This window comes from Centruroides vittatus, unplaced genomic scaffold, assembly GCF_030686945.1.
Source record: "Centruroides vittatus isolate TY-2023 unplaced genomic scaffold, ASM3068694v2 contig_3168, whole genome shotgun sequence".
NCBI lineage: Eukaryota > Metazoa > Arthropoda > Arachnida > Scorpiones > Buthidae > Centruroides > Centruroides vittatus.
The window spans coordinates 44858-62711 of NW_027122037.1; the positions used below are offsets into that span (position 1 = coordinate 44858).

Consider the following 17854-nt stretch of genomic DNA (forward strand, 5'->3'; position numbering starts at 1 on the left):
GAAGAATAATGTTTAGATCGAGACTGATGTTTTAAATTCCTATTAACATCAACATTGTCTGATTTAATAAATCCTCTACTAATTGTTGTTGGATCTTTAGTTACTGTTTCTGCAACAGTTTTATAATTGTCTTCTTCCTGTTTGGAGAAATTAGAGAAAAGACAAACCAAAAATTAGTAAATCTTTTAAAATACAATGAACAACAAGTTTTTGAATATTAGATTGTTGCATACTACTTACAGTTTTCAGCATATTCTTATCTTTTTCTTTTTCTCTTTCCTTTATATCCATATCTTTTTTACAGACTTCTACAGTTTGTTCTCCTTTTAAACTGAAGGAAACAAGTGCTTGTGAATTAACATCTTTAGATGGAAAATACAATGGTTTTAGATTTCTGGTAACAGAATTCTGTAGTTTATTTTCTTTTACTTCACAAACTGCGTCAAAATTAGTGTTTGTAATATTAATTAACTTCTTTGAACAGAACTGATGGCTGTTTTTCTGATTGTGATTTTGAAATCCTGTTTCTTTGAACATATTTTCTTTTTCTATACTTTCATTTTTTGGTAATGCATTCACAGATGATGATTCATCTTTTGTTTTTTCTGAAGACTTAATTTTATTTGTTAAAGTGCTTTCTGTTTTAATTTGAGAATCTATTCCAACTTTGAAGGGTCGAGCATAATTATGGTCTAAAGCAATTGAATGTAATAGCCTTTCTTTATCACTTTTTGATTTTAATGAAAGTCTAGCTTTTTGTTTATAATTATTATTACAGTTTTGTTCAGAAGAAAATTGCAGATTTAATACTTTATCAAGTTCCTTCTTAATATGTGGTTGATTTAAATTAGTAATATCAAATTTTTTATTTTTGAAAGTTCTTGGATATATATCTAGTTTTGTTTCATCAATACCTAATAAAAGTTTTGAACTGCCCAATTGGCAACTTTTTATAAGCTCTTCCCACTTTATTTTGTCAGCATCACTTAGTTCCTTTATCTCAGTCATATTTGATGAAACATTGCCTTCAAGATTTTCAGTTGAATTTATCTGACTTTTCCCTTGATTCTTTGATCGTAGTACTTTTCCACAAAGTTTAGATGGAATCTGTAATAAAATATCTACAGAAAAATAAAATAATTATAATTTAGTTCTCAAGTTCATTTTATAATTAAATTAATAAGTTATTTGTGTAAGAAATATTTTATTTTTGTTTAATGCTAATTCATAAATTCAGTAAATTTATAAATAAAACAGTAAATAAGAGAACAATTTCTTATGAACAATTTGCTGGTTAGATAATATAAATAAAATTATTTGGAAAACAATAATATTTATTATTATTATTATTAAACACTTTTGAAAAACTTTTGAATTTTTTGGGGAATCTCAAAATTTCAAGATAATGAAATAGAATTCACTCATTGTAAATCACTTAATTATCATCATCAGTATAGCCCAATTCCAATGATTTTACTAAGCAAGATAAGTAAAAAAAAAGACAACCACCAGCAGAAATTAATGATGACCATGAGCTTTCTTTGTAGACTACTTATTTGATAAAGTAGCCTACAAAGAAAGCTGCTCATGGTTTAAAAATAGAAGACCAATGAAGTTATGGTCATCATTAACTGTATTCTGGAACATGAAAGCAAATAAAAAGAATGACTATTTGATGGATTATGCCTTCATGTTTTTAATTAATTAATAAATTTTTTATTTCATTACCCAATAGTTATTATTTTATCTTTCAAATTTGATCTAAAACTAGTAATGACATTTAGTTCTACATATAGAATGAAAATTATTTATGAAGACAAAATATAATTGATTTTTGCATATTACTAAATAAATTAGATAATAACATCAATGCAAGAGTAATTATTTCTTACAGAAGAATATTATTCTTAAGAATATAACTGATTATTCTATGTACACTATTAGCCATTTAACTGATCAAAAAATTGAAAATTTACTATGATATTTATATCAAAATTTAATCATATTATATTAAAATAATTAATTTTCTAAATATAATAATGTAATTAGCATTTTAATTTAAAAGATAATCATAATATAACAATAAGTACAGGTATCATATAACATGGTAATTCCAAAAGTGCTGTGTTATGCAAATCGATGCTATGTGAAACAAAGGAGTAATGCAAAACATAGGGTTAGGTTCAAGAGTTAACAAAAGTGTACTATTCTTTTCCATTACTAAGAGAAGTATATTTATTAAAGCTATCAATAATTTATTTCCAATCAATTAACTAACAATCACAATATATTATGCATTAATATTAATATCAATTAAACAAAGACTTTTTTTACAAAATATCCACATCCTCTGATCTTTTGTTAATTTTGATCAAAAGTATCAGCAACATTTTCATATTTTTTATTTTTATTATAAAAAAGGAGGAAAATTTTAATAATAAATTATTAAAAAGTTTTATGAATGACAAAATAAAAATGTTATTAATCAAAAATTTGTTCTAGTGGGTAGTGTTTGTTTAGTTGAGTACCAAGTGACTTTTTTCCCAGAATCTGTGTTAAAATAAAAAATTTATCAACTTTGGGATAGTTCAAATACCAAGATAGTGCTGTATTTCGTTAGTCATTTTATGAATGATTGCTTACCTAAGGTTAAAAAAAAGCTTAATAGCATTTACCTAAATGTTTAAATAAACTCTACTAAATACAAAGATAATCTATAAAAACAAAACATAATAACAGTCCTAAAGATTAAAGTCTGAAAGAAATGAGAAGACACCTAAGGAAAGCTATGCGAGGACAGGAAAGCTATGACAAGAAAGAAAAAAATTTTGCTATCAGTTTTCATTAAAGTAAACCTGACAAATGGAACAGAAGAAATTAAAAATTTCAATATTCTAAAATCCATGGGCAACACACATGATTACTTGAATAAAAAAAATATTGAATAATGGAGTCTGCACTTAAAAGTTATGAAATTTTGTACAAATGATTTCCCAAATTCTCAAACTGTGTTAGAACAAATCCAAGAACTGTTTGTATGGGGGATTTCTTCAATTTTCCAACCATGTTACAAAACAGAAGTATAGTGTTGAAGTACCATGTTATATGTGAGATACTTGTATATTAATTTTAAAATTATTACCTCCATTTGTCTTTTTGTCAGATAACTTCAATTTATCTTCATTTTGTTGAGAACTAGATGCTACATTTATACTTTGTTTTTGTACATTATTAGCTTGAACCTGATGTTTTTCTTCTTGCTGTTTATTTTTGTTTTGGTGTGATTTCTCAGTCATACAAGTTTGCTTATTTTGCTTTTCTTCGAAAGTATTACACATGTCTGTAATCCTGTGATTTTCACTTCTTTTATACATATTTTGTGTAATTATATTTTCTGTTTGATCCTTTTTTTTATTGCATATAATTGGAGACAATATTTTTCTTTCATTCGATTGAAGTTGACGACTGTCTTTTTTGCCATTTTGTCTTCTTTTCATTTGTGGTCTAGCAAGAAATTCTCGAGGTGGTTTTTTTACTTTGTTGGTTGTTTTAGATTTCTGTTTTCGTTGTCTTTTCTTTTTTGCTGACTTGCTCATTGTTGGTCCTAAATATTTATTTTCATCTTCAAATTTCTTCACGGAAAAATTCCTTATAGTTACCTTAAAATTTTGTATAATAGTGATTGGCTTTTCATCTACTGTAATAACATCAACTTCTTCATCTGATGAATCATCAATTCGTTTACGTAGAAGAGCATTCATATCCAAATTTTCTAATCTTTTTGAATAGATGGGTTTATGAAGAGTTTTGGATTCTTTTTCATGCAATGTCATATCTTTCATATATGAACTTAAAGCCAATTCTGAATATTTAGATGAATAATTTATATTTTCAACACTGTTTAATGCATTTAATGTTATGTTAGATTGAGAAGTCAATTGAGAGTCACTTCCATGTAAAGTATATTTCCTTTTACCATTACCATTTAAATATTCACTTTTCGATATCTGTTCATTGTTTTTTAGAAATTCCTCCATGAAGTCAGTTATACTTGATTGATCATCATCATCATCATCATTACCATTACATACATAATCTATCAAATTAAATTTTGTATTATCCTGTGGAAAAAAATATTTTATAATTTATATATATTAATGTATCTAACATTAAGAAATTTAATGATAATAAATGCACAGAAAAAATATACACATTTAAACACTTATATTTTAACAATATCAAAATTAATTAGTTTCTTATATACTTTATTATTATTCTAGTTAACTTCTAGACAATCTTTACAAATATCAATTTTTTAATGAAAAATTTTAAAACAATTTAATTATGAGAATTAATATTGTAAGTAACATTTGCAACTTTTCTAAATTCTGTCAAAATATAGATTTATATAAAATATTACATTATATTTTATATGTAATATATATATATATATATATATATATGCATTTTCATAAAATGTATAAAATGTTTGTGTTTGTATCAAATTTTAAATATTTTAGATGAGATCAAAATGGGATTAAACTGGCTGTAAAAATTTGAAAGAAACAAATACAAATCAATAAGATTCTATGTTAATATTATACATTTGCTTAAATTAAGTTAAATATAATTATCTAATATCAAAATATTAGGGTGTTTTAGTGATAATAGTTAGCAGTTTTAAATTTTCACTGTAAAGCACTTCACAAATTAAAACGTACATGTAATTTGTGCACTTTTGTTTTACTAAAAGTTATTGTTGAAGTATGCTATCATGCAAAGAAGTGAATTATCTTGTGAGCCCAAATTATTGGAAAGGCCTAAGTCACACAAGCCCATATAAATTGGCATGATTGTATGTATATAGACATGTGTATATATGCACATTAAGAACAACTTATATTTTTATTATTTCTTTAAATATTAAAATTAAAGGTAGCACTAATCTTTACCTTCAGTTCATACATGTTAACTTCAAACCATTTTCAGTTTTTAAGACCATCATCAGTGAAAGTTCAAACATATCACTTGAAAACTCACTGATGATGGCATTAAAAAAAGGCAAAAAACATTTTGAAAGTTAACATATAATAACTGATGATAAAGGTTAGTGCTACTTTAATTGTTTGGTTGTCTTCACTTTGGATCCAATATATTAAGATTCAATGACATAGTTTAAAATCATAATGTTCGTTTACTAGGACATTGCATAACTTTGTTGTATCGTAATAGAATTGAGACAAAGCCAGAAAGAAAGAAGCAATCCTTGAACTTATTAGGTACAGAAGAAGTAATCCTTGCACCTGACAGTTGTAGACAGACAAACATTGCACTTGTCACCACAAAAGTGCCTAAATCTGCCTAATAAACTGATTTTCCCATCTGTTGGATGGGAGAAAGTTAGAGTTCAATGTCCTCTGACTGACCAAATAATAGTTGATGCCCATCTGATTCTCTATAAGGCAGACTTATAGATGGTGAAAAACTTTTTTGATCCTTATACCTGCTAGCCACAGAAGAGGAGATCCTCACCTGCTAGATAAGAAGAGACAATCCATATTCTTGTGGACAGAGGAAATCAACACAAACAAGAAATGAACAAAACACAACAACAAAGCAATCGGTGGCAATTGCTTTGTTCTTGTATTGTATTGTATTATATTGTTCATTTTCATGCTTATTTTCTGTTAGGTGCATGCAATGCTGTTTTTACTTTTGACTCCTAAATTTCATTAGGAGTGCTCAATCACATCAGGTGGCATTGTCACTTTGATCCCACTGTATATTGAAAACAAAGTCAAACCCCTAAATAATAAAGGTCCATTTAAATGGACCCTTATTGGGTTGCAATTTGAAAAACTTGTAGACCTATAAATTCCCACTGTCACCCATCTGTCTGTTTGTCCTTCCTTAATCTCAAGAATGGAATTAGATAGATAAAAGACAAGATATGGATAGCTTAAGGGCAGGAAGCCCCAATTAACTGTATACTATCTTCTGATTTGCATCAAAAGTCACATTTCAGTTAGTTTAATTCCAAATTTCAATTCCAAAAGTCAGTTATTTCAATTCCAAATTTTCTCCTGAAAGGAGTTAGATATATAATTATCATGACTATTATTCACAGGAAAAGTATGATATACAAGGGCAAGATACTACTAATTTCAGGTGAAAGCATATATTTTAAATTAAATAAATTATTCGAAAGATGTTAGAATCTCTACACCAGAGAACAGTACAGTTTCACGTATCTAAAAGCCTTTTACCGGTGCACATATCATCACTCTAAACCAAGTAACTACAAACGTTTTCGAACCTTAATGGTTAAATAAATTTAAAATTTGATTAAAAATTGCAGCCTGGCACTGTGAAGATGTCACAATAAATAGTTGCTTGTTAGTTTTGGATTCCTCATCACAATTAATGGAAAATGCAAAGTTTTATCAAAATCAGCCCATCAAATTTTGAGAATGAACTCAATTCTATAAGTCCATGGAAGACATGGTAGTGACCATGGACACCCCCTAACAAAGTCACGTAATTTGTGTGATATTGCTTTGACATGCTATAACCTTATATCTCAAAAACAAAGTCATGGACCTCCATTTCTTATTACATTTTTTGATTCCTCATAACAATTAATGGAAAATGGCAAAATTTGATCAAAATTGATCAATCAGATTTCAAAAACAAACAAACAATTCTATAAGCCACATAGAAGCTTTGCTAATGCTCTACCTCAATCATAACAAAACAAGTTTGATAAATAAAATTGGGGTATGTCATCCGTTTGGATTTAAACATTACTATTGTTTATTACTGGATTTAATAATTTTGTACATTCAGTAAGGAATAAAAAATCTCTTTTTATAGTTTAATAAAATTAAAGCCTCTAGGTAAGTATATCATATGGAATTAAGAAGTTTATTTTAAAACAAAGATTTAAATGTTTTGTAAAATGCAAAACAAAGATTAGCAATTAAAAATATTAAAAAACAATAATTTATTTATTTCTACAATAACAGTTTTATTTGTAATTATATTTTTTATAATTATAATTACTGATCATTATAAAAAAATTTGTTATAAAATATAAAAGCAAACTACTATCACAAACCATTAATCTCTCCAGCAAATTAACTCCTCTAACAACAAACATTTTCAGCTGCCTTTATCAGCCATCTTTAAATTTATTGACCATTAACCAAATTGAATTCCTTCAAGAACATGTGGAACAGCTTATTCTACCATTTGAATATATTATTCAATTTAGTATTAGAATATCCAAAGAACTGCATGTGCATAGTTTAAGAGTACCTGGCAATGATGCAATTACAGGCACATATATGGAAATAAAAATGCATCTGGACAGCCCCTATTAGGGAGCCAATTAGCTATTGATGTAGCATCTTCCATATATTTGCAAGCTCTTCAGCATCTCTATAGTTTGAGTAATTGCTCATAATCCTTGCTTGCATATTTCAATGATTTGGCATACTTGTTGATAGTGAGGTCTTGTCTCAAAACACTACATTATCCTCTTCCACTACCATATTATATAATAAAAACTCAAGAGTTGTTATATTACTAAACATTAAAGAGATTTTAGATCAAGCCATTCCATGTGAAGTTCTTAAAGGAATTCCATTCAGTTGAGGTTCGATAAACCTGAAAATGACTGACGAAGGCAGTCGAAAATGTTAGTTAGGAGAAGTTAATTTGTTGGAGAAATTAAAGGTTTTTGATAGTAGCACTGAAACTCCAATTGTGAGTTTATTTGTCTATACATATTCATATTGCAGAATTATTTAAAGTAAATCAAGACACAGTTTAAATAATCCATTCAATTAACCATTTTTTATAGCACACAAGAAACTGCATAGCTGTATACTGCAGTTTCTTTTTTCTTGTCTTTCCAATGGAACAAAAATCTGCTTTTGTGGACTAAAAGAAATTTTTAAGAAAGGAATTTAAATGTTTGGTATAAATTTTGATCATAAACCAAGTGATTTTGTAACTTTATGGGTAAGTTTTTTGCAAGTGAATCATTTGACATACAATAGAGTGTTGTTTATCCAAATCAATTGGGGACTGGGGTTGTTCGGATAACTGATTATGTACGAAAAAATATATTAACCTATCTGATGTTGAAATCTTTCTCCGTTGTGCATCGCTTCATGTTGAATTTTCGTCGATTTAAGCCTAACGAAAATTTTTATAATAATAATCGAGGCTATTGTATCGTTAAAAATTATTTCTTTATTTTGTACAAACAAATTGAATATATTGAAAAATATAAAAACAAAAAAATTATACTTTAGAAGTTAATCTAGTATCAAAAATGTTTGATTCAGCACAACACAGTCTGACTGGAAAACTTTCAGTTAACCGGCATTTCGGTTGACCAGCTTTGGGATAAACGACGCTCTACTGTATTTCTAATAATTTTTAAAATAAAATAATTGAATTCTTTTCATTCAAGTGAAAACCATCACTAATTAAACAATTGGTAAAAATATGAATTATTTGTTGGTAAAACTGCACACATGATAACAGTTTTATGCATCGAACCCTTAGATTATTATGACAAAAATAGGCAAAGTTTCATACAATGTTAACATTTCTAATTTTAAAATTTGTTTCTCTAACTAGAAAATGATTTCTTGTCATCTGTTTACTCTAAACCAGAAGTATTTTAAAAATCAAGATTTAATAAAATTACAGGCTCAAAAAAATGTAACACTCCTGCTTGATACCTACAATACAGACTATAGAGAAAATGTCTTTGTCAGAAAATTACTTAAAAATGAAACATGATTGTTAATGCCATTAAACAGTAATATGTCATAATACGAATATACTTTGGCATTACAAATGTAACTAACTATAATTGGCCATATTTATTAGCCTGTTATAAAATTTCCCTGGATAAAACATATAGCTAATTCAGTTTCTTTGGTGTTTAAGTGACAAATAAAAGCAGTTTATTATGCTTGTGATGTAAAGAAACTGAAGTTGTCCATTTCTGATATACAAAAACCATTCCTGAAGACATATTTTGTATCTGTTGAAAATATATTTTATTTAATAAATTCTAATGTTTGTTTGACTAAGAATATTGACATTAGATTGAGTTTGTATCTTTGTTCCCTTATTATGTAATTCTTAATAAAACTGTTTCCATTTTTACATTAAACAGATGATATATAGCAAGTCCTTGCTTACCATCAACAGACTTGAAATCTGTGATGTTAAACAAAACAATATATAACAAAACCAATTTTACCATAGGTTAAATGACATATTCAAGCTATAATTTGGTTAATACTATTCTAATTGGACCTTGTTTACAACCTCCAGCATTTATTTTCACCTCATAGAATCAAACTTACTGTTTATAAAGAAAATTCAACAATGATAACTATAAATAATTACAAATGTCCTTGTATCTTCCCTCAATGACATTATAACAAAGTGATGTCCAGTGAGGACTTTATGTAAACATTTTTCTAATTAAAAAAATAAAGTTGAAAACAGTAATATTGTGTTTGCTACCATTTATCTTCTTTCATCATCATATTTTAAATTTATATTCTCAAATGATAAACATTTTAAAGATATTGTTTAAGTCAAAAATTACATAAGGAAATATCTTGGTTATGCTAGCATGTGGCATTCTATATGTCCAATATTTTTAAAAATTCTTACCAAATCTAATTCATTTATCTCATCACTTCCTATGCTAGAGATTTCACAGTCTGTTGGAATTCCAACATCTCTATAAATTTCATTCTAAAAGAAAAAAATTAACTGATAAGCATTTTGACAGAAAAAAAAAGCATTTGTTTTGAAATATTTTCAATCTGTGATACACATTACTATATTGTACAATGAAAACTTGAAATATGTTACGTTACTAAACATTAAAGAGATTTTTTATATTGATCCTTTTAATCTATTTACCTGATTACTTGAATCAACATTATTATTATTCAAATCAAGATTGACATCTGAAAACTAAAAAAAAAAAAAAATAATATTACATATCAATAAAATCAGTAAGGAAGTAAGATAACAATTCATAACAATAAGAAAAGTAATATGCACAATTATTAGTTAAAAAGAAAGTAAATATTTTTAGTATATATATATACTGCATATATTATAGCCTGAAAGTAACTTAATTAAATTTAATCAACTTAAGCCTTCGAAAGCAATTTAGATTCATTCTCAAAATATGATATTAGAATTTAGAATATTATTTACAATATTAATTTATAATTATTAAATTTGATAAAAGATGGTGCCTAATGTTTCTCTCTATTGACAAATTATTTCATAATTAATTAAATGTAATTGGCTTTACAAATTTATCAGGTTTCTAGATATTTATGTATAAAAAGTAAACTGTATTATTTTCTAAAAAATTTTCTTTGATGAGCATTCAAAAAATTAAGATGATTGTTGAAATTAATACATCATTTATTGAGTTTTCAAATAGATAGGTACAGCATGCTTTTGTATATATAAATTAGTTGATTAAAGTCATTAATTTATATACAACTTAAGATGCATCCACCTATTTTAATAATTTTTAAACATTAAATCAAGAGAAGTTACAATAAATTTGTTTTATTCATAAATTTATTAAAATGATTTTTATTTTTCTATAAATAAACTCTATTATATGTTAAATAAATTTCTAAACCTATTTTAAAAATTAGTATTAAAAAAAAATCATACCGAACTTAAATCAACAAGATCATCCAAATTGAATTCAGTGAAACTATTGAATTCTTCTAGAACATTATCAGGATCAAGCTAGAAAAAAGGAAAACAACCATAAGTAATTCTGAATTAAATATTAAATAACTGTTACATTTTTTTTCTACACACTAAATAAATGGGAGTTTGTTTATGTTTTATTTATATTTCAATTATTTATTAATGGATAATCTTATTTTATGTCATTTTTCTTACCGGTTCATTGAAATCTGTTTCCTGCAGATTTAAGCATGGCAATTCCACCATACTTAGATCCTGAGAAGATATCCTAGAAAGAATATAATGTGAAAAAATGGCTACTTTAATAATAGTAATAATAATAATAATTATGGTAAATTTTAGAATATGAATAATAAGAATAATTCAAAAAAATTAATAAATCAAATAAAATATCAAATTTGTAGTTCAAACTGAACCATAAATGTTTGAATGCTGAGTCATGTTCAGTATTACAGAATTCTTCCTAAGTCTAGTTATGTAGCAATGCTAAAATCATTTCTAACTACTGTATTTATAAATGTATAGGCTGCACCCTGTTTATGAAATGATATATTCAGAAAAAATAAAAATCTTAGAATTCCACCAAGGGATGAGACTAGAGATGTGGGTATACAGATATATGGCATTGCTGAACAGGGCCTAGGAAAGTTAAGCAAAAACCCCTGCCAGTTTCATAGTTTTTAAAATTATCTTAGCATGTAACATACACAATCTGTAAACATATTTTTTTTATTAGTATGTATTGTGAACATGAGCATTGCAGTTTTTTAAAGTCAATTTTATTTATTTTTTTCTTTCATCCTTACAAACCAGCAATTCATCTAAAAGAAAACTAGTGACAATGAGGTAAGATGCTAGAGGAATGTGTTTCTGGATCTGACAGATAGGATCTATGTAGTCATATGGAGCCTATTTTTAGTTTGATGGTAGGTCTGTTAGCAGAGGAGAGAAGTACCAAGTGCCAACAATAGATCTGACACCTAGCGATATTAGCACAAACTACATAATCGCGACTGCTATGGGTATAAAGTCTGTGATCCGTTAGAATTAGAAAGTGTTCAACCTATCTAATATAGGCCATCGTCAGGTTTAATATTATAAATGTTCCAAAATGAAACGTACCATTTTCGAATATTTTACATATTTAAAATCTCAAAAAATAATTTAACTTTAAAAAAATTGAAAGAAGTGTGTATATTAAATAAATAAACAAATAAAACATAGAAAACAAAGCTAACTATAAAGAAACACGGTTTAAGGGTTTTTAAGTCCCATTCTTTTTCCTATTATATATTTCCACACTGTTGGAAGTGCATTAGCATCCCTAGCATTTAGGCAACAGTTTTTCATTTTACTTTTATAAATTTCCACCTTTCCCATCTCCAACGCAATGAATGGAGAGTGCACCGTTTTGATGACTTTAGCTCTTCCCATTTTACAATCGCCCCTTCAGTCTGCGCCATAATTGCTAATATTGTGTTGTGTTGTTTGTCAACATTGTATCTGTTGTGGCATTCTACATGATTCCAATTCTCGTGTTGTGTTATGTTCTCGCAGATGTTTCTTCTTGTCACACCCACATAATCTTTTTCAATTCCTAACTGTTGATTTTTAAATGAAATTTTATATACCCCAGCTTTCTCTTCCTTTTTTGCACTGTCTTTATCATTCCATAGCAAACTATAGATATTGGGTGCTCTTTTATAGATCATTCTCAAGTCTTTATAAGAAAAAGAGCAGAGCATTAGCTACAACGTTGACAAACGACACAACACAATATTAGCAATCATGGTGCAGACTGAAGGGGCGATTGTAAAATGGGAAGAGCTAAAGTCATCAAAACGGTGCACTCTCCATTCATTGCGTTGGAGATGGGAAAGGTGGAAATTTATAAAAGTAAAATGAAAAACTGTTGCCTAAATGCTAGGGATGCTAATGCACTTCCAACAGTGTGGAAATATATAATAGGAAAAAGAATGGGACTTAAAAACCCTTAAACCGTGTTTCTTTATAGTTAGCTTTGTTTTCTATGTTTTATTTGTTTATTTATTTAATATACACACTTCTTTCAATTTTTTTAAAGTTAATTTATTTTTTTGAATTTTAAATATGTAAAATAGTCAAAAATGGTACATTCCACTTTGGAACATTTAGGCTATAATATTAAACCAGATGATGGCCTATATTAGATAGGTTGAAAACGTTTGTAAAAATAAAAGAATTTTAAGCTCAGAAAAATTAGGTGTTGGTGAAACTGAAGTGAATTATTTGCTGAGAAAGAGCTGGATAGATGTGAACTTATCAGTTTTAGCATTTCCTCTCCTTCTATAAGACATCTTTTTCAATCACCCACATATTCTAAAATGTTACAAAATATGATCATCATGACTTAAACAACTACGAAATCAACTAGGATTATTAATGTCGGACACAAATGTGGATAAAATGTTTTGACTACAGAGAGAAAAGTTATTAAAAAGACAATACACAATAACTGTCTTATGTTGTCAGGCACGCTATACCGTTTGTGGCAGCCATTTTGGTCGACTCATACACCTCCTATATTTACAGACACAAGCGAATAAGTTCTCTGATAGTTGGGATGCTAGCAGAGTTGATAGTTAAAAGGGAAAAAAGTGTGTTGAGGAAATATGGAAGATTAATGAAATTTTACCAGAAGTTTGCAATGATATTATTATTTGTATGTAGGAAATGAACTGAGTGCATTTACAGTGGTCTTTTCAGATGTGAGTAGTTTAATTAAAATCTGCCCAGCATTGTGCTGAAGATGACCTGAAAATGCTTTATAATAAATATTGTCAGTTTCTTAAAGCAAGCAATTTTGCTTTTTGTTTCTGACTTATTAGGACTGTATTGCCAAGTATTGTATACATTGATTAAAAAGAAAATTTTAAAAAAATCCAACGACTTTTAAATTTGTTTTCCGAAAAAGTTATACAATTCTATGTGGCGCCATCTGTTAATAATAATTTTAAATAAAATGTCATATTTATTATTATAAAAATGGCAAAAAGCTTAATTTTGCGGGATGACTTTTATAAAAGTTTAAATTCTAATAACGTGTAAATTTGTCAATAAGTCCGATTCCACTAGAAATATGACGTAAGAGCCCCCCCTTTACCTTTGACTACTAAATTTTAAAAGCATCAATGTTTCTTACGCACAAACTTCCACGGCTAATTCCGTTTCTAAATTTTTACCCCATCCTGATATATTAAGCGAAATAAATGCTAACGCACATACGCCGGAATTTTTCCCCATTTTTTGCCTTTTTTGGGTTCAAGGGTATCAAAACGTGGATGTTTGCAAAAAACTTGAAGAGTCAAATATGACATGATTCCAATTCTCGTGTTGTGTTATATACACAAGTCGGAAATGAAAAGTTAGCATAAACTTCTATATATATATATAAGGTGCTCCACAAACGTATAAAACCACTTTAAAAATTGGTCTTTTGAGGCCAGAACATGCACTGATAGATAAAAATAATTTTTTACGCGTAATTCAGCACCTAACTTATAAAAAACGTAATTTTAGGAAACTTGAGCTTCTAATTCGTGGCATTAATTCCACCAGTAGCCAAGCGGTCTTCGTTCCCTGAACGCTGGGAATTCGGACGTGAGTTCGCGCCTCGCTCGGACAGGCTGGCCACGTGGAGTTTTTCGGGTTTTCTCCACGTCTGTAACGCCTAAATAGGGGCCAGTGTCCCTTAAAAAGACCTCCCAAAAGGCACCCCCTAGGCAGATCGTCCAAAAATGTTGCGTTGCCATAACTAAACAAACATCGTGGTTAACTGCGGATTGGCGATGAAGTCAATTTACATACTGCCACATAAGTATAGAATCGCCATCTTTATCGCAACTTTGAAGTGTGAAAGTATTTTTTTCGTCATGCCTCTTGGTACCCATTTAACAGACTTTGAGAAAGGACAAATTGTAGCTTTCAGAAGTACTGGCTAAGTCATCGGGCAGTAACAGACAGCATCAAGCGTTCGAAAAAGCTAGTTCAGTTATTATTTGTCAAATCCTGCAAATTATGCTCCAAAGCGTAGAAGTGGACGATTTGGATATTCAAGTACAGTACATCCCGAAACAGTTCAAAAGGTTTTACACAACAACTACAACATTGTTTAAATATCAATTTCTTTTTAAAAAAACTTTTCTTAAAAATTAATTGATTTAACTTCACAGTTAGTTTAACCGTTGTTATTTTGTCTGTACCGCATAATAACCGCACGAGGGGCGCGAAATAGACGAAAAAGATTGCACCCGAAATGCATAGTGGAATAAAGAATGATGAGAATAAAACCCAAAAGTCTTTGTCTCTGATAAAATGCGGTACAGACAAAATAACAACGGTTAAACTAACTGTGAAGTTAAATCAATTAATTTTTAAGAAAAGAAAAGTTTTTTTTTAAAAAAAATTGATATTTAAACAATATAAACAAACCGCACCATTAATATCTAATACTTATAGAACTACAACATTGTTCGGTCTCGAATGAGAAGTGCCCCTGCTCTTAAACCTGAGCACAAAGCTGCCCGACTCGATTTTACTAGGAAAAATACGCCACTCAATGGAAGATAAGTTTTTTATTTCGTTCAGACTTATCGTCGTTTAGGTAATCTTTTCGGATAAAAAAAAAACTTTAATTTGGATAAAGCAGATGGATTAGCGTTCTACTGGCGTGATTTACGAAAAAACCCCCAAGTACTTTTCGCGAAAGAACTTCGGTAGTAGGAGTATTATGATTTGGAGTGCTTTTTCTGCTTTGGGAAAATTGGATTTGGTATTCGTTACCAGTTGCATGAACAGTGTCGAGAACAGTTCTGGGGAACAAATTGCTACCATACAAACGTACATTCAGAAGAATTCCTCTTATTTTCTAACAGGACAACGCAGCGGCCGGATGGCCGAGCGGTCAAGGTGCCTGCCGCTCTGGGGGACCCGGGATCGAATCCGAACGGGTCGAAAAATTCCCAGGAATTTTTCGGGGGGTGGTCCGTTCGGATATGTCGGGCCCCGTCCCTCACCACCCGGTCGCCCCATTGTGGGCCTGGCCGAACCCATAATGGGCCTACTAAAAGAGGCCCTCTTAGTGCCCACAGGGCGGAAAGAGTTAAAAAAAAAAAAAAAACAGGACAACGCATCTATCCTTGTGTTACGAGATACGAAACTGGTTTTGAACGGACTGAACTTCTAGATTGGCCAATTCGTTCTCCTAATTATAACCCTATGGACAACGTCTGGGGATTTTGGTTGGCCGAATTTATGACCAAAATCGTGAGTACGCTGACGTTGAACACTTAAAACAAGCAATTGTCACCGCTTGGAACTCCCTTGAGACACCGATCAAGGAAACTATGTTTCCTATATCGCAATAATATAGAATTAATAATGTGGAAAACAATTTGCCGAAATTGGTTATAAATCCCGAATACTAAGAAAGGTAGCTACCCTAACTAATTTACTATACGAAGGTAGCTAACCTTCGTATAGTAAATATGCAGCGGTTCTATACTTTTGTAGAGCACCTTAGATAAACAGATATATAGACATAACTCCGTTTAAATCAGAAGTTATGTATTATGGTTTTAAAGATATTTATATTATTCTTAGCCTTAAGTTATTTAAAAATATGACATATTACCACACTATATCAAGATGAAATAATTTACATTTTGCCCTTTACGAAACCGTTACAAACAATAAAAAAAGCTCTGTCTCAACAATATAATAATAAACTTACTTTTAAAATTTCAAAATCACAAAGAAAAATAAAACAAATGACGTTATAAATTAATATCTTAGGCTTAGAAAACGTACAGTACACGTGGCCAAGTTTACGTTAAAAAAAATATACAATATTTTAAATAATAGCAACAAAAAAAAAGTAAATATAACCTACTTACATTATGTATCATTACAGATTTATCGATTTCCCGATTGATATATTCAAAATTGATCAGTTGTTTAGTTAAAATACAAACCACGTACACTATGCACCATGCAGCAGTCCGCACGACCATGCTCCTCGTACTGTACAAACACGCACTCACAACCACGTGCGTTTATCGTAATATCGTTATAGATGGCGCTTCGAAAACTCTTTCATCCGATTGGTTACTACTCGGTTATGCCGGAAGAACGCTAGCACGTGATCAACAGTAAAGAACCCTGGGCAACTATTTAGAACTGGTTCTCAAATTTTTCGATCCACCGCCCCTTTGTTCCATAAAGTTATACCCAACGCCCCCAACCCCTGACCCCAACGCCCCACTTTGAGAACCTGATTTAGAATGTTTAGTTAACGTTTAAGTATGTTATTTATAAACTAAATTTATTGAATTAGAAACATATATTAAGTTTTATTTCTATTAAAAACGATTTTTAATATCATATAATCTAAACACAAATGAATATTCGAATCATTTATTCATTAGTTATTTGAGCCTTTAATGATATTCACACAAAGAAAATTTTTCTTATCTATAACGGGTTTCAGACTAACTGATTCATAGGATTTAGTGTAGAAACGTAAGGCAGAATGAATCTAAAATTAGAAGAAATTCGCATTATATATATATTTTTTTTCATATCAACAAAAGGATGTTGTGATCTTATAACATCCTTTTATTTTAAAGTTGTTTTTATAATTCATAATCTAAAATGCTTTATCATTTAAATTAATAATATATTTTATTGATTAGGTAATTAATACCTCTTTAAACAATAATGTAAATCCATTTTATCAAAGTTTTTTTTCCTTGTAAATTAGAAAAAATTAATAATTGTAAAATTTAACGATTCACACGATTATAAATACTTAAAAAATACTAGTAAAATTTTAATTTTTCCAGATTAGAATTTCGATAAAATGTTAAAGATCATAAATATTATATACGTCTTCATTTAATTTTTTAAATATAGTTTTTGGCCAAGTCTGATCTATTACACATAATTATAAATTTAAATAATAATAATAACAATTACCTAATTTATTCTTAATCAGCTTCTAGTCCACTTATTAAATTCTTATTTTACTGTT

At 28.9% G+C, this 17854-nt stretch overlaps 1 protein-coding gene across 1 annotated transcript in view; it reads right to left on the reverse strand.

Moving 5' to 3' along the window:
• LOC136973394 (repetitive organellar protein-like) overlaps positions 1–17854 on the reverse strand; it is a 31503-nt gene that overhangs the window by 4643 nt on the left and 9006 nt on the right. The window contains exons 3-9 of the mRNA XM_067268116.1: positions 10981–11053; positions 10744–10821; positions 9964–10017; positions 9709–9792; positions 3143–4121; positions 241–1121; positions 80–137 (exon numbers count right to left, since the gene is read on the reverse strand). Coding sequence (XP_067124217.1) covers positions 80–137; positions 241–1121; positions 3143–4121; positions 9709–9792; positions 9964–10017; positions 10744–10821; positions 10981–11053 — 2207 coding nt within the window. The remainder of the gene's footprint in view (positions 1–79; positions 138–240; positions 1122–3142; positions 4122–9708; positions 9793–9963; positions 10018–10743; positions 10822–10980; positions 11054–17854) is intronic.